Source organism: Capra hircus, chromosome 26 (genome assembly GCF_001704415.2).
Source record: "Capra hircus breed San Clemente chromosome 26, ASM170441v1, whole genome shotgun sequence".
NCBI lineage: Eukaryota > Metazoa > Chordata > Mammalia > Artiodactyla > Bovidae > Capra > Capra hircus.
The window spans coordinates 5,423,957-5,447,503 of record NC_030833.1 but is presented as its reverse complement, the minus strand read 5'-3'; the positions used below and the strand labels follow the sequence as shown (position 1 = coordinate 5,447,503).

At 48.1% G+C, this 23,547-nt stretch overlaps 2 protein-coding genes across 4 annotated transcripts in view; one reads left to right on the top strand and one right to left on the bottom strand.

The window, feature by feature from the left end:
* The window catches only part of DOCK1 (dedicator of cytokinesis 1), a 568,807-nt gene that overhangs the window by 221,806 nt on the left and 323,454 nt on the right, over window positions 1–23,547 (top strand). The gene's annotated exons all lie outside the window — the stretch shown is intronic.
* FAM196A (family with sequence similarity 196 member A) overlaps window positions 5,515–23,547 on the bottom strand; it is a 63,022-nt gene continuing 44,989 nt past the window's right edge. For both annotated transcript variants that reach the window (XM_018041177.1, XM_018041178.1), the window contains exon 4: window positions 5,515–8,267. In XM_018041177.1, coding sequence (XP_017896666.1) covers window positions 8,084–8,267 — 184 coding nt within the window. In that variant the 3' untranslated portion in view covers window positions 5,515–8,083. The remainder of the gene's footprint in view (window positions 8,268–23,547) is intronic.

Below are 23,547 nucleotides of genomic sequence, written 5' to 3'. Positions count from 1 at the left end.
TCAGGGGCTTTAAGTAGAATGAAGCATGTGTGGCTAGAAGCTGACCTGAGTTTGGTGTCATTGTGCTGAGACCGTCGTGGGAGTGACATTCTGGCCATCACGGAGTCACAGTGAGTGTGCGATGGACAGTCTTGGTGGGCAGAAGGGGGAGGTGGCTGGGCAGATGGGGGAGGTGGCTGGCGTGGTGGCCAGTGAGCGGGTGAGATGGTCCCATCTCCGGGTAGCAGTGTGTTCACTCGGATCAAAGCCCACTGGCCAGCAGTTACACTGGGCAGAGGAGGGCGGGGAGGACACTCAGAGCAGTTTGGACAGGACCTTGGGATGTGGTGAGATTGTAAGAAGCGCTCACAGCTCAAGCTGAGGATCTAGACTGAACCTTGTAGGCAGAGCATGGTGACTTTTCTCAGACCGTGTGGTCCAGGGGGCCTTTGGGAAATTCCCCGTGTCTCAGGCATAGTGATGACAGTGATGATACAGTAGCTGCTCCTCCTCTGTGTGCTCAGCTCAGCTCAGCTCAGCTCAGCTCAGCTCAGCTCAGCTCAGCTCAGCTCAGCTCAGCTCAGTTCAGTTCAGTTGCTCAGTCAGGTCCAGTTCTTTGCAGCCCAATGGATTGCAGCACGCCAGGCCTCCCTGTCCATCACCAACTCCTGGAGTTTACTCAGACTCACGTCCATCGAGTTGGTGATGCCATCTAGCCATCTCATCCTCTGTCGTTCCCTTCTCCTCCCGCCTTCAATCTTTCCCAGCATCAGGGTTTTTTCAGATGAGTCAGTTCTTTGCATCTGTATGTGCTGGGCACTGGTTAATGCATCGAAGAGCCTCGCTTAATCCTCCCCTTCCCTGTGCATAGGCCCCTGCAGAAATGCCCTGCAGGGAGGTGGGAAGTGGCCCCAGACCCACAGCTGGCACGGCGGGGCTCGTAGGGAGCCCTGGTTGGGCACCAGAGCTGGCGTTCTTTGGTCTCTTCTGGAAGACTGAGCTCTGTGATCCTTGTCTCAGCGGTGGACCAGAAGGTCCCCAGGAGGACTCTGAGTTCCTCCTGGATCCGCATCCTTGTTCGGCGAGGAACTGCCCACAGGAGTAAACACTTTGCTGTTTGCTGCCTTCAGTCACATCCATGGACCAAACGCCAGGATGTCCTGGAGGTAGAAGGGGCCAGACCACGGGTCGGCAGCCGCTTTCCTGAAGGGCTTGGAGGAATGCCTGTGGCCTACGGACTCCTTGGAGGTTCCTGGGAAGAACCGTTGCACTGTCAACCAGGGGGCCAGGAAGCAAGGACCCAGGCTTTCTCTGACCAAGCTGCAGCCTTGCCCCTATGGCATAGGTGGTGGGGGTCCAGGGCACTGTGGGGGGGTCAGTGGGGATAGACTAAAGCAAGCTGCCCACACAGAGGCTCATTGCCCCCGTCTAGCCCATCCGCAGCGGAAGTCTCCAGAAGCACAAACAGGACTTAGGTCCTAACCTGACTCTTCCCAGTTCCCACATCTCTAATGTGTATACAAGGAGCCCAGAAATTCCTTCCCTTAAAATGAATTAAGCTGTCAGGGAAGGACTCTCAAAAAAAAAATCTGAATATCCTATAGTTATTTCATGAGTGGTGACAGTGTCACGATGTTTGCAGAAAGGACATTCACCATTTCCGACTGGAGATGCTCAGGAAGCTCTTTTGGGAGTCAGGGGGCCTCGAGTCCCCTTGGTGACAGCCGCAGAGTGGTGAGACTGAGAGGCCGCCCTGCTCCCCAAGCTGGACCTTGCTCTGCCCGTCAGCTCCTGAGCCGATTTGTGCAGTGGCTTCTTGATGTCGCTGGTGTTGCTCTGGTAATTTAGATGAGAGGAGGATCCAGAGGGGGAAAATATCCCTGACAAGATGGACAAAAAAAGCCTTCATCAGGGGCCCTTCTAGAGTGAGAAATGAGCAGCACATGGTTTATCGGGCTGCCTGGGGCCAGCTGTGCTGTCCCCGGTGTGACACAGAGATTCCAGGACTTATGTGTCTGCTCTGCTTTTTTGCATCGGTGGAATGGAAGTGGTATAACCACGAATCAGCTCACCAGTTCTGCATGATTGCTGAAGAGGGACCTAAAAAATCCAAGTGATTTTAAAGTTTTAAATAGCTGAGCTTCACTTAATAATTTATTTCATGATATTGTCAATAGTAGGAGTAGACGTGTGACCTCTGTTTCCAACAGAATTATTCATCAGCTGGGGATGCTGTTGCGGCCTGGCAGTTCCCCATCCATTCATATACGGGACTGAGAACTGGGGGACTTCACACATTATTGGCTAAGCCTTTTCTTTTACCTGTATCTGTGGTATCTTATAAACACCATGCAGTTGGTTATATGTCACTTGTTTTAGTTCATTTTATACCTTTCAACTTCGTATTTGAAATGGGCTGTTGGAGTGCATCTCAGGCAGAGGATAAAAATATGCCATGATCCTACTGAGTGGATGCCTTTTTGACAAAGGAAACTGCATTTGGCAAGTTTAGGGTTGTGGATGGCTTGGATGTCGACCTTGGACCCTAACACAGAAGACTTGCAGTATCTGACCACAGAATTAAGATGCCATTTCATCTTTATTCCAGGATTGTCTGATGCTGTAGAATAGTGGGTTGAAATGTCGAGTTTTGCATTGTCTGATTTCAGATTTGATTTTTCTCTTCCTCTTTGAAAACGTTTCTAGGCTGACAGTGCTCGGCACCTTCTCGGTCATTGTGTTCGGTTCCGAGCAGGGGCCCTGGGGGCTTAGGTGCTCTTGTCTGGTGGGCAGGAGCCCGACCACTTATCTGGTGAGTGACATGGGTACCCCGACCCTCACACAGGACTTCCGGACAAATACAGCCTGTGTCTTTGTTGGAATAAGTGCTGTAAATAAAGCTGGGTTGAGAGCAGAGAGGATAATACACATGGCTGTTCCTTCTGTGATGTTAGCCACTGCTGCTGCTTTCAAATGATCAGATTTACATTCGTTAATGGGTCCCTTAAAAATGTAATCGAGTGAGGACTTCTAAAGATTTTTTTTCTGTGGCCTGGATACGCACCAGAAGACTGAAAATTACTAATTCACATGAGAATGTGGGCCTCTTCAAAAGAAAGATTCCCCTGGAAAACTGACAGAAGTAGGCTTAGCAATGGGAAAAGTTCTGCCTGCGTTCACCACTCGCTCTTGTGAGCACCAGACCTCCTCGTTCCCTAGACTCAAGGGATAGAAGTTCTTTTGTTTCCGCTCTGAGAGCCAGCCGTAGGGGTCGTTGATGGGGGCGGCCTTTCCTTGGGGCAGTAGCTCCGATGACAGGGACGATGCTGATAGTGGAAGCCCACTGCTTTCTTTGAGCCTGTGTGATTTACAAGGACCTGACACGCTTCTGCATTTGAAAGATACTGTGAGAGGCGTGGTCTCCCCCTGCATGCAGCCCCTTTACCAAGATTATCACCAGGACTTTTCACAGAGATGTTCTTTCCCCACACACGTGCGTTCATTTTGCGATACCTGTTCTAATGGACTTTACGTATGAATGTGCTTTTAACAAAGTGCTGATCTTAACCTTGCTTCGAAGAAGAAAACAATACATTATAAAAGTTCCAAGTGGACAGTATCTGCTTTTTCTATATAAGTATTACAGAAAGTGTCTCTAACGTGCGTTTGTTAATAAGTCTACTCAGAACACATGTAACTGGCAGAAAGTCATCCTGATGTGGGTACACGTGTGAGCTGTGATGACTTTATCCACTCATTCCCATTTGGTGTCTGTATGGCAGTGTTCCCTGCCTTTCTCATATTTCCTGTGGCCCTCCTATTTTCTCAAGCTTGGTTACTGACCGTGGATTTGTTGACTAGGAAATGAAGGCCGCGTCATCCCCTGGGCAAAGCATGCTGTGCGATTCTCGCACACCCGTCCGAGGCTGCACCTTAAGCTAGCCATTGAGCTGCTGGAAAGGCAATGTGCTGCCTGTGCCTGAGCTGCCCGCTTGTCAGCGCGCATGTTAGTGTGACAGCAGGGCGAGCTGCCGCCAGTCCACAGAATGCGGCGTTGTTTCTGAATCGTGTAACTCTTCTCTTCCGCTCAATAAATGGGTTGTGCGCGTGTCCCATGCCAAGTGTGCCAGCGATAGAGATTTTCTAGATAAAAGGAGACATACCAGTGTGGAAGGCAGCTTCTGTGACCTTTAGGTGACATGTAATCATGTCAAATTTTCCTCGCTGATAAAAATGCTCCTGAAAAAGCATTCCAGCTGTGGTGGGCTTTGTCAACACGTAGTATCCTCACAGACAGCATGGAATGCAGAGGTTCATGGCTCGTCTCTTCTTTTTTGTTCTCGCTGTCTTCAGTGGGAAGCACAAAGCAAACACTTGTATTGCATGGTGCGTCTTCTGAGTTGGAACTGAGCGTGGTGTATCTCAGATCCGCCTTGCCCGTGGTGGTACCCCAAGGAGAAGGGCTTTGCAAGGTGTGCTCACTGTTACCATCTGAGACTGGAGGCAGCCTGGTGTGGGTCCATGAATAACGACGCCATGACTGCCACACCTCAGGTCTCCATGGCAACGGACGTCTCGGCAACCTCGTGGGATGGGGGAAACGTCTGCCAACTTCTTGTGCCCTTTCTAAGCGAGCAAGATTTTCCCACATCTTGACTTCCCCTTGATCATAACTCTGCTTGGGGGATCAACTGAGACTTAAGGACCATATGTGGAGGCCTGGGACCGCTCCTTGGAGGCTAGTCACACACTTGCAGTGTGATATGTGGGCACCTGTGTGCAGAATGTCTTGAATCTGGTTATCGATAAGAGAGGACCTGTGAGGCAGCACAGTGTGAGCACATGTGTGAGCAGTGTGCGGCTCACAGATGATTGTTGAGTGTGATTTGGAGTTTCCCTGGGCACTCCGGGCATGGATTCTTCCTCCCCATCTTGACTCCATCCTGACTCCTGACCCCTTCTTTGCCCAGAGGGACTTGTGAGGGCAGCGGGGGCCTTCTGTCTCAGCCCCATCTTGTGAGTGGACTTTGTTATTGCAGAGCCTGAGAAAGGGGGTGGTGACTCTCCTCTCCTAGGTTTCTGGGGGGTCTTTTCCCTTGGGAAAGGAGGTTGGCTTAGGCTGGTCTTCATGGGAGAGGCAGGGTACTCAGCCCAATGGAGGCACTGGTCTTCCATCCCGGGGAGGGAGGAAGAAAGGAAGGAGGTGGCCAGTTTCCTGGGGCTGGGCACTTGATGGATGGATGGTCTAGAATCTGCCTCGGGGGAGGGAATGGGGATGAGAGGACTTGCCCTGGAAATACCAATGAGGTTGGTTGTCCCTGAGGTTCTTAAAAAATTAGATCTCAGCCAGATCCTCCTGTGTGTGGTGGCCTTTGATCTTAAAAGCTATACATCCTCCTGGCAGGTGAAGCCTGTGCCAGCGGATGTGACCTGGTCAACTGAGTCTGAGCTGGATTCCAGCCCTGCCCCCGCCCCCACCAGGCCAGGCTGTAGGCAGTGCGCACACTCTATGAATTTTCTCCTTTTATGAAGACTCTGTGAAGTTCTCTTCAGCCTGAACACCCTTCCTTCATTGTTATTTCCTTCGATGGATGGCTTCTCTTTTCCCAAACTATTGAGACTATGAAATAAGTTTAATAGCCGCACAAAACATGACCTTTGATTTTTTTTTTATTTAAAAATTAATAAAGAACTTAGTGACAAGTATAATAATTTAATCTCTATACGTAATGCCATGTGTACATCTACATATGCGGGAACACGGTACTTTTTACCTTGGTTTTGTATCAAAGATTTTACGTAAATCTTTCTAAGAGAAGAGTCATCACCTGTGAGTGACACGCTGCAGTCATGAAATGAGATTGAAAATATTTTTTTTCCTATTCTGAAGATAGTTTCATTTTTAGATAGGAATTCATTTATCTTCAGTTCCCTTTTAGATTCTGAAAATGTTTTTTTTCTTTTTTTTTTTTTTTTTTTGGTCTAGACTGCTTTCATACAGTGATATTACTTTGTTTATGAGGATGTCCTCTTTGTTTAGACAGAATTATGGTACTAAGCAGAAAGCTGCTAACATCCTTATTTCAATTCACTGAGACAGTCGGGATTCTGAAGACACAAGGAGAGATAACTTGTTGCAAACATGTTTTTATAACTTTAGTTAAAAACAGTATAAAATACATGAAACACATTTTTTTTCAAATTTTATCTCTACACGAAACAATTGCACTTCCTTCATGGTATTTGATCAACTTAACTCAGTCTTCTCCTTCCACAAAAATATTTCTCAATTCTGTTAAGTGATATTCAAGGATTCTTATCCTCATATATCGATTCCACAAAAGATGCATTTTTTTTTCTTTTAATTAAAGCGTACCTCTGCGAGATAGCTGGAGTAACCCCCAAAGAATGCTTACATGAGATACTCCTGTCATTCTTTTTTTTTTTTTTAAGCCCACTAAGGTCCTTGTAGAATCAGAACACTGAGAACAAAAAAATAGATTTGCTATTGAGTCAGAAGGAAAATGCATGGCAAGACATAGCTCCAATCTGAGAAATGCAGGTGGATCCTTTCACCAAGGTTGACCGCTCTGTTGGCATCTGATCAATAAGGTGTGCGTGTGAGCATGAGATTAGATCGGAAACGGTTGGACAGAGACTAGGAGACTTGGTTTCCTTGTACGTTCACAGACAACTCAAAATTGACATTGTTACTCCCTGCCCCCCCCCCCAAAAAAAAAGGCAAAGGAAGATGCCTACTTGCTATTGTGAAAAGCCAAAGTTTGATAGAGTCATTAATAGAGTAGGGGCTTTTGAATTCTATAAAAAGGTACCTGCAAAGGGCCAAAGGAACGAGTGAAAAAATAAAGGAACTGAGATTTATATTGCAATGTGTAATCAAAAGAGAACTCGAAGTGTCACGATTTATTTAAAAAAGACCTAAAAACATTTGATTCACAGCTTTCCTCTAGGTATTATCATTTAGTACAGCTCACTAACAGGTTAAATGTGGGTGACATTAAGGTGGTTTGTCAGTAGCAGCTAAACTAAGCACAGGGTTTCGCTTCGAGGTGGTCAGATCTTCCCCAGCTGTTACAAAGCATAACGAATGGTATCAAACATCTGGCTAGGCTTTCGTGATGAACAGTGTCTCAAAGATTGATCCACAGAAACACTTTCTGGTGGCAGAGAATGCCTGTGATTTATCGGTGACTGTATAATCCATTGTGTATCTCTATGTGTGTTTTCAGATTCTTGCCAGGATTTATCATTTGGCCTTTGGGTACCAAAAGATTAAAAAATGAGATCTATGAAAGCTTAGTGTCCGATAGCGCTGACCCTGTCAACTTGCAGTGATTAAAAGCATGTCCTGACTCTGGGGGACTCCTGGCTGCTGCTGGCCATTTGGAGCAGGAGCAGAAAGCATGTCGCCGGTCTGGAGATGAAGGAGACGCCGAATTTGAGGTGTCAGTGTGACACTGAGATGCCACTTGGCTTAGCGCTACAGCACGTGAAGGCAAATATACATAGAGTCACATTTCAGAGATTATTCATGGTCTCCGACCACTTGAAAAAAATTGTGCTTTCTCTGGAATTTGATGTGCTGGAAATTGCACTCGCACACCCCCCTCCCCCCGCCCCCCGCTTATTTGCAAAATTAAACGTAAAAATGAAGTCCTTCGCAAACGTAAGGGCTACTTTTTTCTTCTCAGTATTTAAAAAAAATAAAGGCTTGAAAATAATTATGAGTTTTCGCTGTGTTACAGAGTGACAGCCTGCCGTTCTGCAGGTTGATAACCTAATCCTTGCCGATCTGGGGGTGGGGGCATAGAATTTTTAGGTTTCACCTTTGACTGTGATAGGTTTCGTTTCCGATTTTACATCCCACACCCCCGAACTGCAGAGACAGCTGGCAAGGTATGACCTGCACTCCCTTGCCTCTGTGAGCTGATCTGTCACAAAGGCCTTTTTGGTAAGCAGGGGGAGAACTGGGTGATGCCCAGCCCAGCCACCCTTCACTCCATCCTGTTCGTTTTGGAAAAGGGTTTACTTTGAACTCCAGTGGGTTTTCAAGACGGCCTTCAGACTCCAAACACCGTCAGGGTTAAAGGAACCAGAGTTTCCACCGTCCGTGCTTTTTAGATTCAGTTTTGGATTTTTGCTTGGGAGTTGAGGAGTACGTCTCCTGAGTGTAAGGCGAAGGTGCGACCTGAGTTTCCTCGAACGGATGAAGTTTCCGCAGAACTGGCTGGAGTTTGTCTTCCTGCTGCTTGAAATCTAGCTCCACACTAGAAAGCAAAGAGAGGGACGGATTTAGTGGCTCGGAGACGGCAGAATTCGGTGCCATCCTCCCCGCGTAACGATCATTTGGATGCTGTTCATGATGTCATTTTATGGCTCAACGTTAAGCAATTAGCAAGAATATGTTTAAGCTCTTAATCATTATGAACTATCTCCAAAAAGTTCACTTCTGAAAATAATTTAGCATTCTCTGAAGCTTTATTAGTGTACATGGTGTGAAAGCATAGACTGTCTGTTGAAACCATAAATGTGACCTGTGAATAAGCTTTCTGCTTGTCGATGCATTACCTACATGTGCTTCGTGGAATAAATAGTTAAGCAAAGATATGGAGCGTTTAGGGGTCATCTTAGTACATTTGCACCAGGTGCTTGGAAGCTCTGTGCAACTTTTCACAAGGTCAGAGTAATCCATTCGTCTCACCTGAAACTGTTGTTAAGTGACATGACCTTGGCTTCTGGGCTCCTTTGAAAAATCTCATCTGCTTGAAAAAGTGGCAAGAACCCAAATATCCAAAAATGTGTGTTTTATCAAGTCAATACCACTGAACGTCACTCAGTGGTTCTCAAAGATAGTTTTTTGTTGTTGTTGTTGCAAAAACATAGATAGTATTCAGTGAAAATAATGTAGAATTGTAATTACACGGCTGAAGCCATAATGTGCAAACATGTAGCCATAGGAAAGGACGTTCACCAGTAGTGACAGTGTTTGTGTTAGAACGACAGGATTGAAGTGGATTTTTAAGTGTATCTTGTTTGCTATGAAATTTCTCCTAATAATGCTGCAGCTCGCCTGGAGTCCTCCCAGCTCTCCATGGCTTTGGAAAGGACCACCGTGGACCCCCTAACTTTGGGTAGGACCCCCTGCTCCAGTGTCACTCTTGCGTGGTCAGCCAAGGGGTGCTGGGCCCAGCTCCCTTCTGCTTTCCTCGCCTGAACCCTTAACAACGTGAACCTGGGTGCTGTGTCACCAGGCCTCCGGAGACCTCCGCTCTGTGCCCTTTCCCTGTCTGCTCTGGGTGCCCATCGAAATGTCAGTAGATTTCAGTACAGGCTCAGCAGTGATGATAATACATGAGGTCATAACATTTTATATCCAGTAGAACTGTAAACCATTTATAAACATGATATTCCACTGATTTAGAGAATCATTAATCCTGGCCACATTTTGACATTTTGGAAAGACAAAACAGCAAAGCTGTATTATCTGGAGCTTTAAAAACAAGTTCAAGACCCATCTAATGGACCGTTTTATGCTTTAAATCCACTGTTCCATTTTTCTTATCATCAAAGGCTATATTAGTGAAAAATTAAAAATACCATCAGAGAAGTTTATGACTAGTTCTCTCTCTGCTCCCAAAACAATGATTTTTTTCCCCTCTTCATTTGAAATGGCCTCTTTGCATTATGCTGCAGTTTATAGGAAATAGAATAAAACCCCGTGAACTCACGACCTGCTAGTCTAGAACAGGGATTGACGGAGGTTTGGTTCCTCTGGGGGACAGTTGTGAAAAGTGCAAACCTCAGGACACGCTGCCTTTGTGAAACAAGAGCCTCAGCTATCGTTTCAGTAGGAAGAACAAGCATCTCCATTGTGGCTTTCCCCTTTGATGCTGCGGTGGGGGTGGGGGACAGGCGAGCTCAGATAAACCCCTTCACCTCTTTAAGGTTCAGTCACCTTTGCTTGAAGGGGTATAAGAATGGCTGCCCTGATATCTCACTGGAAAAGGATAAGGATCCCCTCATACCCTCTCCCTTGGAAAATAAAAACTTCCTAAACTGTAAGATGTGATTCAAATATTATTTTCTCCTTATCATCTGTTGGTCATGAATTGTATAATGGCAACAACCTATGAAAGTATTCTTCGACTTGGACATTTAACAAAGAAAACAAGAACCTTGCCGTTGAGTCTGTGAGATGTTATGGTATCCAATATGGTAGCATAGGCCCAAAAGAGTCGTTTTGTCAAGGCTAGTATCTGTCAAGGTTTAGTACTGAAAGCGTGTTCTCCAGATCATAACCATCTCAATAGGCCCAGATAGGTTTTGTGTTATTAGATCGGGGGCGGGGGGGGGGGGGGCAGTGCTAGCATTTCCTGGGCCAGTGGTACAATTCTGGTACCTGTAATTATTGAATTCCCATTAAGCATCTACAGTGGGAATCCTGTTATTAACCAATTTATCACGCCGCAGAACCATGTAATCACAGCATAATCTAATCTGAGTTCTTGTTAACAAGATGACTCGACTTCATCTGTCAGCTGATTCCTATCTGGAGTCCCCCATGAACCGAGAAGCTGCCGTCCAGAGCAGGTTTCTTTGTGCAGGGAGTGACTTGGAGTGCCCTGGAGTGAGGTGACCTTGAGCCCGGCACCTCCCTCCCCTTCTGACGCCCCAGGTGACAGCACACCTGCCTGTCAGGTGGCACGTGGGCACCCGCCAGGCAAACTGTGGAGCACCATGCCCTGCGGCCAGGTTGGAGTGATATGAAGGGCTCAATCCAGGGGGCCTTTTCTCGTTTAGGAGGGAGCTCACCGAGTCACCGGGCCGAGTCAGGGGCAGACAGCTGGCTGCACAGGGCAGTGGCCGAAGGTTAATCGTCTGGCTGACTCTAGCTGACTCTAGCTGACACAGAGCGAAAGATCCCTTCAGTCTCAGCGGCCAAATGGCCAGGATCAAGCTGCACTTGCTGCTCCGGCTTGCCCAGAGGACTTGGACAGGAGCCAGTGGTGGGCATTCTAGGGCACTTGGACTCTGTGCCATGCCTCCCTGTCTAACATAGTGAGTGGTTCAGATGGATCCTGGGGGTGGTATGGGGGCACCGCCTCTGGAGGGGCAACGGCCCTTGCTTTGGGTCTGGACCCTGATCAGAGGGATGCTGCCTGTGTGAGTGGTGGTGGTGAGGCTGTGACTGTCCCAGAGCCAGGGTGTGGGGCCGCCGTCACCATGTTGCTTTCTCCCCGGCCTGGAGCGCGTGTCCTGGCTCAGGGGTGGCTGCCACGCCTCACCCCTCCGTCCCCAGACACACAGGGCCTTCTGACTTTCTAGCACCTTCTGCAAGGTCCCCCACAACTGTCCTTTCTTCTTCCTCTGCACCCACTGCCGATGACTCATGATTATGAATTTGGCTCCGTATCGTTTTGTCTCCATCCCCTGAACGGAGCCACTGTGTCCAGGTGAATGCCACCCGTCTCTGCCCCCAGCACCTACAGCAGGGCCTGAGCCGTGGCAGTCGCCTGTGTGATGTTTACTGAATCAACACATGAGCCTTAAAAGACAAATCCCATAGCAGCTTTCGTCCCAGTTGCCCCGGGCTGCTCTGTCTTGGTCGATGATATTGGAGGTGCCCCCTGGCTCTCCCCCCGGCGAGCCCCCTCCTCGTAAAGATAACCAGGGCTTCTCCCCCAGGCAGTGGTGCTGGAGTCCACTCCCAGTGGAATCTGAGGCCAGGCTCCTTTCTGTCAGAACCTAACTGAAGAAGATTCGGAAACTTGTGTTGCAAATCGCACACCAGGATCTGTTCAGAGCCTGCTGCCTCCACTTCCACTACTGACGTCCTCTTTTCTGGGAGGGTCTGCAGTAAGATCTTAGGATGGATGGGGTCCGAGGCTGTGCTGGCCAGTGGCCAGGTGTGCTCTGCCAAGGAGATCCTAGGAGCATCTTTTGAGTCCCTTTCCACTTGCCCTGTGGGCTACAGGCCCTGTTGTGGCTTCCTGCAGGATGTCGCGTCTAAGCTCCATCAAGGGGGTGTTTATCCACCATGTGGCGGGACATGCCGCCCCAGCTCCAGCTCGGAGATGCGTCCCCTGGTGTTCCAAGTCTGACCTCTCAGGCTCGCCTCATCTCTTAGGACTCTGTGGGGGGTTACACAGCTTCCTGCCATCTCCAGGGTCTCAGGGTCCAGCCACACACGAGGTAGGAGGCTGCTGGTCGTGCCGCCCGACTCCTGCAGGTGAGATCTGGTGTCTGTGATGGGCTGTCGAGTGGACACGTACAGCAGGCTGAACCCTGATGCCTCTGGAGGATAAGCAGTCTGGAAGAAGTCCTGACTCGGGATGTTCCAAGCCAGAGTGTGAAGAGGCTGGAGCCAAGCCAGCCTCACCTAACCTGCATGCTCTCTCCTTTGGTCCTGAGTGCAAAGGCAGCCTGCAGATTGTGCTGGGTGATCCAGGAGCAGTCCCTGGACTGTTTACAAGATATGAACCCCTGGGATCTGTTAGTATTTACCTTTTATATCTCTCTTTTCCTTGCCTGTGTCCATCCAGCCAAACGCACATTCTGAGAGCTGAGTGGGCAGTGAAGCCGCACTGGCCGACGTGCCCACTAAAACCTATGGCTTCATGTACAGGACTCCCTGTGATGTATGATTAAAGCCACGGGACACACACCTCACGTCTTTGGTTAGTCCTTTTCTCTTGAAAATGGAAGTTTTATGTATAGGGACTTCACTTACAGAGTTATCACTCTGTCCATTTCCAAGGAAATAAAAATCTGCTGTGGACTTCCGGCCGCTCTGGCCACCGGCCCGGGCTTTGTCGTCCTCCCGGCGTCTCTGCTGGGCTTGTAGTAACGCTTCTCCCCACAACGTCGCGCGATTCTGCAGAGGAGTGTGGTCCCGGCGTCTCTGCAGATGCTCTGGTGTCTGCTGCTCCTATAAATACCCGAGCCCTGCCACAGTTGCCTAAGCAAGCTGCTGCCTTCTCCTCAAGTTAATTTAAGGGGAAATGGACACAGAGCGTCCCTTTCTCCAGCCCCCCTGGGGGTAGCCGTGAAGAGTCAAGAGCAGGCGAGTTTGGCTCCCAGGCACTTGTGCGTGTCCTGGACTGGAAGAAAACCTGAGATCTCTGACTTCTCCAATCTTGATAGTGTCAGCAGGGCTCAGTGGGCTGCGGAGCAGAGGCCTCCGTTTTTCAATCTCTTTGCATCAGGTCACAGAGTCACCGGGGCTCCGTGCGGCTCTGTCTGTCTCACGCTCTGCCACTGTGGATACATCGTGCCACCCTCGGGGACTGGAGCTTCCTGGGCTGGAAGTGACAGTGGAGATGCCCCCATTGCCAGGGGGCTCCTTGGAGCCACCAAATGTGCATGGAAATTGGGGCAAGCCCAGGGCAGCCAGCTCGCTGGGATGTGGGAAGGCTGTAATCCATGGGTCTGAGGGGGACAGACAGCGTCCCCAGAACGATACATCAAGTCTGATAGCACCGTGGAGGACACAGTGTCGTTCAGAGGAAGCTGAAGATCAGGCACGCCCCCTTGCAGACCAGGTGGAGCAGGCAGGTCACTTTTCACTTCTGGACACTGGTTTACATACACGACCCTGGCTGTGCCTTCAGGGAGTAGAAGAACCAGGACCCGAGACAGCCATCTCCTCCCAGGACACATCTCCACGTGACTCCTGGCGAGTCCCATCCAGCCAGCATGTCCAGAATCGCATTGTTTCCCCAGACTCAGCCGGCGAGCTCGGCACCTTGGGGTCTGGCTGGACGTGCCCTTCCCGCCCGCTCCCGTCTGCTCTCAGCAAGCTCCGGGGACTTCCTCTGCCCCCGCAGACCTTCAGCTGTTTTGGCCGCGGAAACAGCCGTCTGGTGTGTCTTCTCTCCACCTCGCCCCCATCCTGACCTGATTTCCAAGTACCTGAGCCACCTTAGGGACACCTGAAACTCCGACTGCTCATCCTGTCCACCCGGTCACTGTTGCCTCTTCCTTCCATGGATGTTCCAGACCCATCACATACACCTGTTCCCTCCCTGTCCTGTCCAAACCCCTCTGGACCAAGTTCTGAGGGTCTCCACACATGTTCACCAGAGCACTTCTGGCTCATGTTGGATCGTAGCGCCTTTTCTCAGTTCTGTGAACTCATCGAGGGTTAGGCCGTGTTGACATCGGCGTCCTCTGTGGTGCCTTCAATACTGTGGCAAGCTCAGCACAGAATCTTGGTTTACTGAAATAAACTGATGACCTAAACCCGTATCCCATCAATTCCATTCTCGGCAGAATGCTGCTGCTTTCTTTCCTAGTTATAATATTCATTAAAATGGACATACAGGGACTTCCCTGCCAGTTCAGTGGTAAATATTTCACCTTCCAATGCAGGTGATGAGGGTTTGATCCCTGGTCGGGGAGCTAGGATCCATCCCACGTTCCTCTCGGGTCAAAACCACCGAAACGTAAAACGGAAGCAATATTGTAACAAATCCAGTACTTTAGAATGGCCCACATCACAAAGCTTTAAAAATGAGCATATGTGCACAGAACGTGCCCATGTTATATACCTGTTATGTGTATATGGATCTCATTCTGATCGTTTCCAATATTAAGACTATGAACATAGATTCATCAGAACAATGATTCATTATAACGAACCTCTTCTGCCATCTCTCTCGCACACAGTAGGTGCATGATCTAAGTTTACAGAATCACTGTAAGATTTAAAATACCAGAAATAAATGGTTATTCAGTAATATTAATACCCAAACTATAAAACATCTATCCCCTTTTCATGATATCCTATGGCAAAGAAATTATGGGTATAAAAAGCAAAACATTAGCCGGCTATTCTAGCTATAAATTATACTCTGAAATAGCTAAAATTATAGCTGGACAGTGACCTTTCTGAATACATCTTGTTACGTGTCCTGCCCACACAGGAGAACAGTCATTCCTTTTAGGCTCGGCTGAAGCCCCACCATTGGTGTCTCTCTCATCTGTGACTTCCTCTGGAGCAGAGACTGATTCACCACCCATGCTACATCTCAGAGCTCAAATCTGAGGGCTGGCCAGGTGCACGGGGGTAAGGGGGCTGTGCTTGAGCCTCCCATAATTTCAAGCCACAGAGAGGTCAAAGCAGAAAGACCAAATCCTGTTTGTAACCTCCAGCCGTAATAATTTCTTGGGTAAGAAAGGGACCAGATCACTAACAAGAGTGGTATCAAGCGTAACTGAGGCCACACTCCTAGCAAGTCATCAAGATCAGAGATTATATTTAGAAGGGGTGGGTAATTATTAAATGTGGACTGCCAATCTGCTGCTGTTCCTGGCCTCAACAAAGAGCGCACATTTTTAATTAAAAAAAAAAAAGAACAAACATTTTTAGGCAGGACATGGATTGTAAGGGCAGTTAAAAGGCGAGAACACAGGACTCTCCAAAATCATTTGCAGTGAGTCCTGCAGGTGCCAGGGTTGGAGTGCCCAGCCAGGTGACCCGAGTCGGGTCTGCCGAGGTCTTGGCCGTCACCGTGTCTTCTGTTCTGACCCTGAGGACGGACAGTCTGCTGCCCAGAGAAGAATGCCTTCTTGGGGTCCCAGCACTTGAGCTAACGTGCACAGCAACCCAGCTCCTCTAAGCCTCCCGAGTTGAAGATGCTCTCAGGAGCTCCCCATATTCTGACATGAGCAGAGAGAGCCAAGATATGGACCAGTGACAGCTCTCAGCAGACAGACCAGAAGAGCATTAGCTTCTGGTGCATGTCCTATGGTGTCACCAGTGACCAGCGTGAAGCCCCGAGCTCCCCACTGCCTCTCCAGAGATGTGATGTCTATGGGACCAGTGCCTTCAGGGAGGCTGCTGGGGGAGAAGTTTCAGCTGAGCGACGCCTGCAAACTCTAGGTGGTTTCTCTTGTCATTGAGTCACCCAGGAACTTTACACGTTCATTGCTTTAAGGACTGGATGCTGTATCTACCCCAAAGGAAAGTTTCCACGGTCATCTAAAAAATGAATTACACTGATTGGCTCATGACACTAACAGCATAACCCCTTCTCACTGTTTTGGACATAGATGACTACCTCATTAATTTTGACTTTTGAGGGTCTTAAGAGGAGGGCTGTCAGTATAATTAGCCTTTCTCTGCTGAATACATTTTAACTAATTGCTTTACAAATAATATGTTGAGATGAGTAATCAGTTTTCAATTTTACAGCTGTAATCAGTTACACATTAGAATTTTCTATACGAAAGGTTAGTAAAATGTCACTAAAGATAGTCAAACCTAATCCTTACATACTGGGGAAAAAGAAATAGGATTCTGATAGAACACACAAAGCTTGGATTACTGGTTTGGGGAATTTTCAGGGAGAATTTTGAGGTCTGTTAAATCATTCTTTTTTGTTTTTTTCTCTCTCACTTTTAATTTACTTTATTAAAACATATTTCCTTACATCAGAGCAACATTACCTAAGGTGTTACATTCTCCAGGGAAATCTTTTCTGTTATCTCTTTCCGCCCCATCACTCACTGTAAATTCTAGGCAAGAGCACTAAGTATTAGACAAAAGGCTAATTTCCTCCACATCAGTTCATGTTGTTTAAGAACTTAATATGCACAAGTGGTGGTAATTGAAGCAGGCCTGGGAAGCCACTTCCACTAAGAGATAATCACTAAATGACAAAGACGGCAAAGATTCCACTCCAAGTGGGCTCTGGACAGGCCAGCACTGGCCCCAGTTCTGCATACAAATGCAATTACCTCTCTTAACAATAAGACTTCATTAGTCTCCAGACGTCCAGTCCTGCTGACTGCCCTGATGGCGGGCCACCCTCACCAGCTCCCTTTTTGCAGCACTCTGGGATCAGTGACACTTCCAGGCACGTTTTATGTGGAATCTTTGCAGCCTTCAGTTTTATGTTCTTATAGATGATGCAATGAATTTCCATCGATGATTTGAGAAAATGCACACCGTTAATTCTGTGAAATCCTTGTTTCAGTCTCATAAAATGAGAGTATTTTTCTTGTCTTTCCTGAAATCCTCCAATCTCTTTGGAAAAGACCTTGAGGAATCTGGGAGCCTCTTTGATAAGCAATTAAAGACTGCAGTGTACCGGAAAGTTTCCCAGCTGCTGTGAGGATGGATGCTGGGTGCTGGCCGCAAGCCCTCCCCTTCCATCCTTGGACATGCTCTGGCTGTTTATCCCCCTGGATCCTTCTGGTTGTTTCTAGCCCTCTAGCTTGGGAGACGGGAGAGGTGTTCTAGCATCTAGACCCTCTCCAAGATGGTCCTGTCTCCTGTGAGTCCGCCACCCCCCGCTGGAGCATCCTGGTTTCCTTTGGCTCCCCGTCCTTGGCCTTTCTTCACTGTGTCCGTGGCCCTTACCTTTGGAACAGGAGGTTCCCTGTTGTCCCCTCTCTACTGTTACAGGGACCCTACGGCAGGGGTCCTGTGGGGCTGTCTTCAGCCAGCTCACCAATTCCTCCAGTCTCCTGCTGTCCCGGGCCAAGCCTGTCATCTCCTGGGAGTTCCATGAAAAATGCTTGCTGAAGAAATGCATACAAACATTGAATGGAAGGGACTGGAGTAGTTTATCAAAATGGTTGTTTGAAATTTTGTCTATGCTTGACCATCAATGGCTCATATCAAAAGATGAAAGTATGATTTGGACAACAGGGTATCCTGCAAGCTGCCTCCCTCTGGGGTGCTGAAAGCAAAGTGACCTGCAGACAGACCAGCAGCATTCCCTTCCCTTTGGGGGCTGAGTACGCCCAGGAATTCACTGCGTAATTAACAGTGTCACTCGAGGTCAGCTGTGCTGTGGCCCTGAGGATACAGAGGGGAAGCAGGTGTGGGCAGCCGCCTCCGGAAGGTATTGATGGTAGGAATTCTAACACTTTACAGGAAGATTTGAAATTCTGGTAAAGCTTCTACTTAATTAATCTGAATCATCATCATCATTATCTTTTAAATCTCGCCTTTATTCCCCCAAAGCCTTTGAATTGAGGCTAGCAGAGGCCCTCCTCGTCACAGGGCACATGTTTGAATTCAGGCCATTTTGTTGTGGTATTATTTTACGAACTTGCCACTTCAGTTAAGCAGGGGAGATGGCATGTTGCATTGTTCCTTTTTGAAACAAAATCTGAACAGAGGATGAGTCATCAGTTAGCATGACTCATCAGATTAGTCTGACGAGAGACTTACCGAGCAAGGGTGGGTACAAAGCATTTCAGCTGCTTATGAGCAAAGATTATATTAGTAATTTATCCTTCAAACATTTTCTGAAATAATTACAGCCTATTTTGACAGGGAATAGGGATGATAAGTCAGAAAAAGTTTTACTACAGAAAACTAAAATTTGTATCTCTTGTTATCTCGTTTCATGCTGAGATGGTCTTCAATTAGAATTTCCCAGTTGGCCCAGATCACAATGGAAGGAATGTCATTTTAGGGGAAAAAAAAAAATGTTGTCTTGCTAACCACCTCCAAACTCCCAGGGATGGAAGATGTCATTTTGGAGGCTTGGGGTTTCAATATCTAGGAAGCAGAACAAGCCCATTGCCCAAGGATGGAGGTTTGGCTCTATGTAAGTTGATTTGCCAATATAGGAATGGATGTTTTCAGTTGAGAAATGCCTGTGAATGCCCCGACTTTTATCTCCAAGTGGACTTTCTGTTGGGTTTCCCAGGTGGCTCAGTGGTCAAGAATCTGCCTGCAGTGTAGGAGATGCTGGTTTGATCCCCTGGAGAAGGAAATGGAACCCCACTCCAGTATTCTTGCTGGGAAATCCCATGGACAGAGGAGCTTGGTGGCCTACATTCCATGGGGTGTCAAAGCGTCAGACATGACTGAGAGACTAAACAACGACGTATTTTCTGTTGAGGCTCTCAGATCCATCCATTTCATTACTGTAGACCACTGAGTCACAGGATTTCAGAGCTAGAAAGGACCTACCTGACCCCTTCCTGCAATCCTACAGGACTTAGAGATCTAATGGACACCCCTCCAAAGACCGAGGATGGCAGCTGAGCCCTAACCTCTTGGCGGCCCCCTATCTAAACTTCCGTCCCAGGCAGGTTGATGTCTCCAACCTTTTGCTTGTGGTCTTGGCAGCCCCCTTTCCCCTGAAGTTGCTTCAAGATCTTTTGTCCCTTTGATTTTTTTTTTTTTTTTTTCTCCATGCCCTGTGTATTTCCATGGCTGACTTGTTGTTTTATAGAGAAATATGTATCCCTGGCAGAGGCACGCATTTATTCAAGGGCTGTGTTGCTGAATATGCAGGCAGGCAGCCGCATCTTGGACATGACCCCCTTTGTGTGTCCCTTGGCCAAGTGTTACTGGCAACACGGTGTATTCTTACACGGCTCGGAGAGAGTAATTGGTTTTCGGGTGGAAAGCAATGTGTAAATGCAAGACAGGCGGGGTCAAATTCATTGACCTCCAGGGCTCTGGGCCTGCCAGCATGCAGGTATGACAAATTGCAACATGGAGAGACTGGCAGCTCTTAGGACCCCTCGAGTTCACCCGGGCTCTGGGACAGCCACAGGCTCTGGCGTTTGAGGAGGTCTTCATTTTGAAACTCCTTTCACCTCTTCAGTCCTGAGATGCTGCAGGCATCCTATGGGAAGGACCCGGAAGAGCAGCAGAGATGGTGGTCCAGGGGCTCCTAGAGTGTTCCTGAAGTCTAGGGTGCAGGCCCTGGTAGCTGAGGACCAGGCTGCCAGAGCCAGGCATGGAGCCAACTGCAGAGACGCAGAGCTGGAACCTGTCTCCTCCCGATGGCCTTTGGAATTGATGGAGGGGCCATTGCAGTGTCTTTCTTCCATGAGAAAAGAGCACTTCTTTCTTAAAGCCTTTGCAATTTGGACAGTTCCTCTGGCTCACCTCCGAGATGTCTGCCTGCTCAACTGCAGTGTAGCAGGGTCACCTGGACAGGTGAATCCTTTTGCCTTATTGAGTTCTGGATGCTTTTCTGTCAAAGAAACCTCTATTCTTCAGGAAGCATTTGACATTTGAGGACTGAAAGGGCTGATGAACATGAAGACATCATCTGACTGTATCCTCCCTTCTTCCCCAATCGCCATACTTTTTTTGGCAAAAGAGAACCTCGAGGGAAGGTTCCTGTCTGGCCATGTCAGCAGCTGCCAGTTGCCACTCTTGCCCCCGTCTTTGGTGCTCTGATGGCAGTGTAAGAACTGGAGTAGCCCCCACCACTGTGCCCCCCCGGGACAGTGTTGCTGCCCACCTGGGGCTGGATGCTCCTGGCAGAGAGACTTCTCTGTCTTTGATCCCGGACCCTCTGTCCTCACTTCTCCAGCTGTGTGCTCACCAAGAGGATGCAGGGTTTGGATCTGTGTATGCTGTGTGTTCTCACCATCGAAATGATGTGATTTATCCGAGCGTTACATAAACCACTGAAATACACTGGAGGCAAGAGGGAATTATTTCTGTGGGTGAAATGCTCCGGAAAGAGGAGGCTGCTACAAAGTACTGAGTGTGACAAACGGAGGGGCGGATCGACACCCAGAAGGCTCCTGAACTCAGATGCTGTCTCAAGACCATGTTCCACTTCAGGGAAGCGGGTGTGGTTCGTGGCAGATACCTCGGAAGTCTAGCCAGGGCGACCACAGGCACAGAAGACATCTGGTCCTCACCTCAAAAGACTGGCATAACCTTAAATGTGAGACCCCAAATTTTATGATTCAAATTCAAACAACATGCTTATGATTTCATTTTTGAAGGATGTTCCAATTAGTGGACCAGAAGTGGGCTTTCTCCCCTTATCATCTCTAGCGCTCAGAAGACTCTTGGTGATGTCAATAACCCATGTCGAGAGTAACTGTTCAATTTTAGGGTTATAATTTTAAGTTACATCTTCTATAAAGTAATAGGAAAATTGGGAAACAGTTTGATGAGTATGTGTGTTCAACTTAGTAATAATATGGAGATTTCTGTTTGAATTTGTAGCAGGAAGACTGCTTTTGTGGGGCAGTGGGAGTCCAGCTGAAATGTTACTATTAAGCCTTCAGAGTAACTTCCCTTTGCAGTAGAAGTTTGGATGTCAGAAAATTTTGCTTTTGTTGATCACTCTGTTGGGCCTCCCTGCTGGCTCAGTGGTAAAGAATCTGCCTGCCAGTACTGGAGACACAAGAGACGCGGCTTCAGTCTCTGGGTTGGGAAGATCCCCTGGAGTTGGAAACGACAACCCACTCCAGTATTCTTGCCTGGAGAATCCCATGGACAGAGGAGCCAGGTGGGCTACAGTCCATGGGGTCCCAAAGAGTCGGACATGGACATAACTGAGCAACTGAGCATGCACGCACACATGCTAATGGAGCATTTTAAAATACTTTCCCAAAAGAGAGATCTAAAACTCCAGTTTTTCTCTAGTCCTGCCTCTCCTGGGACGCTCAGTGTGCTTAGGGAGCTGCCGGTTGGGTGGCGTGGCTGGCGAGGGCGCCCACTCTGCCCAGTTCCTGAGGCTGCAGGCCACGTTCTACCATCACATCTTTGATGACGAGGCCTCTGTGAGTAGGCACGTGTTTCCCCAGTGTGCAGGGGATGAGCCGAGTGATTGCAACCCCTCTACCGGGTGAGTGAGTCTTACTGCTGCTGCTGCTGCTAAGTCGCTTCAGTCGTGCCCGACTCTGTGCGACCCTATGGACAGCAGCCGACCAGGCTCCTCTGGACACAAGATTCTCTAGGCAAGAATACTGGAGTGGGTTGCCATTTCCTTCTCCAAGTTAGTCTTACTAAATTTTGTTAAATTCTTATGGTGCTGGAACTCCCAGTTCTTACGAAAAATTTGCCATTGGCCTGTATCCTGGGGTTCATACAGCTTGCTGGGTGAGCCACATCTAAACAGTAACCCCTCAAGGCTAATTCCTGCACTTGATTGTTGAATCATTTTGAATATCACTTTTTTTTTTAACGTAAGTTACTTCTGTATATACAGCTAAATTTATGTAAATTATCTCAGTTACTTTGAAGAGTGTCCAGATACGTTCTTCTTTCAATCACCCACGGCATGTTCAATGGGTTTATGTCATCAAGCTCACTTTCCAAATCTGTGACCACTTCTGCTCTCTTGCGTGGAGATTGGAGGCGTTTCAGCTCCCTAGTGGCAAAAGCTAACTGGTGAAGATATTTCTGCCAGGAGCTCTTGATTCTTCGTTTCTTTGCCTAATTGACTGGTTGAGTGAAGGCGTTTCATTTTATGTCACTTACATCCCTTCACTGTTGGACTCATAGTTCTCTCCCATAATATGAATGTAGTGAAAAGACATCTCCATAGGTTTATATTCAGAGTGCTTGACTTCTCTTGCATGGGGGCTTCATTTTCACCTTGTTAATGGTGAGGAGCCACCAGGCATCTGAGAGGCTGGGCCAGGGCTGCTACAGCGGGCCCAGCTCCCTGCAGGCGGCCCCGAGGCCTTAGCAGTTAGGGTGTGCCTTTTGCTAGCCCAGAACCAGGCCTTGGTTCCTGCAAGGCAGGCTTTCTCAGGCGTGGCACAGTTGACATTCTGGGTGGGCTGACTCTGTGTCTTGGGGGCTGCCCATGTGTTATAGGATGTCAGCAAGCTCTGACCTCTAGCTAGTCGATGTGGTAGCATTTCCCAGTTGTGACAGCTGAAAGTGTCTCCCTCCGTCCTTGCCAAAAGTCCTCTGAGAGGCAGAACCTCTCTGGGTTGAGAACTTCTACGATGGGACTGGAGCTCCTGTCTGTCCTGTGCTTTCATCTGCCGCAACCACAGCGGTCACGAGGTGATCCAGCTCAACTTGTAAAGAGCCTGGGGCCCTGTCTGGGTGCGCTGTCTGGACTGGAGACTCGGTGGGACCACGACTGTGGACGCGAGCTTCCTGCCATTATTAAGACACGTATGCCCTTTCCCTGTCTCCGCTTTCTTGATAAGAGGGTGGTAACTGTGAAGACCTCTTCAGAAGGGCTTTTGTTTTTGCTTTTTCGGTTGAGATTGGGATTCCTTTACACATTCTTAGAGATATAACTGTACAGCTTCTTTTTATTCTTGATAATTTGGCAATCAACTAAAATTGTTCTTCAGGGTTAATTTTTTTAAAATGAACAAAATCATAACATCTCTTATTACTCTCATATTTTGCTTATGAAAATTACATTTCCAAAAAGAAAAAAAAAGTAGTAAGCTCTCTGAAGGTCGTGATTGTGTCTTAAAATCCCAAATTATTGCCAAAAGCCTAACATGGTTTTTGCTTGTTGAAAGTTCCTGCTGAATTCTTGTCAATGTGAATAATCTAAATATACTTAGAATTGAAAAATGATAAGAGCAGACATAGAGCCCTGTGCTTTGCTGCTCAGTCATGTCCGACTCTTTGCAGCCCCGTGGACTGTAGCCCACCAGGCTCCTCTGTCCATGGGGATTCTCTAGGCAAGAAGACTGGAGTGGGTTGCCACGCCCTCCTCCAGGGGAACTTCCCAACCCAGGAATCAGACTGGGGTCTCCCTCCTTGCAGGCGGATTCTTTACCAGCTGAGCTGCAGGGAAGCCCTAGACAGGGGATTATTTCCCAAGGAACCCAAGTGCCACAATC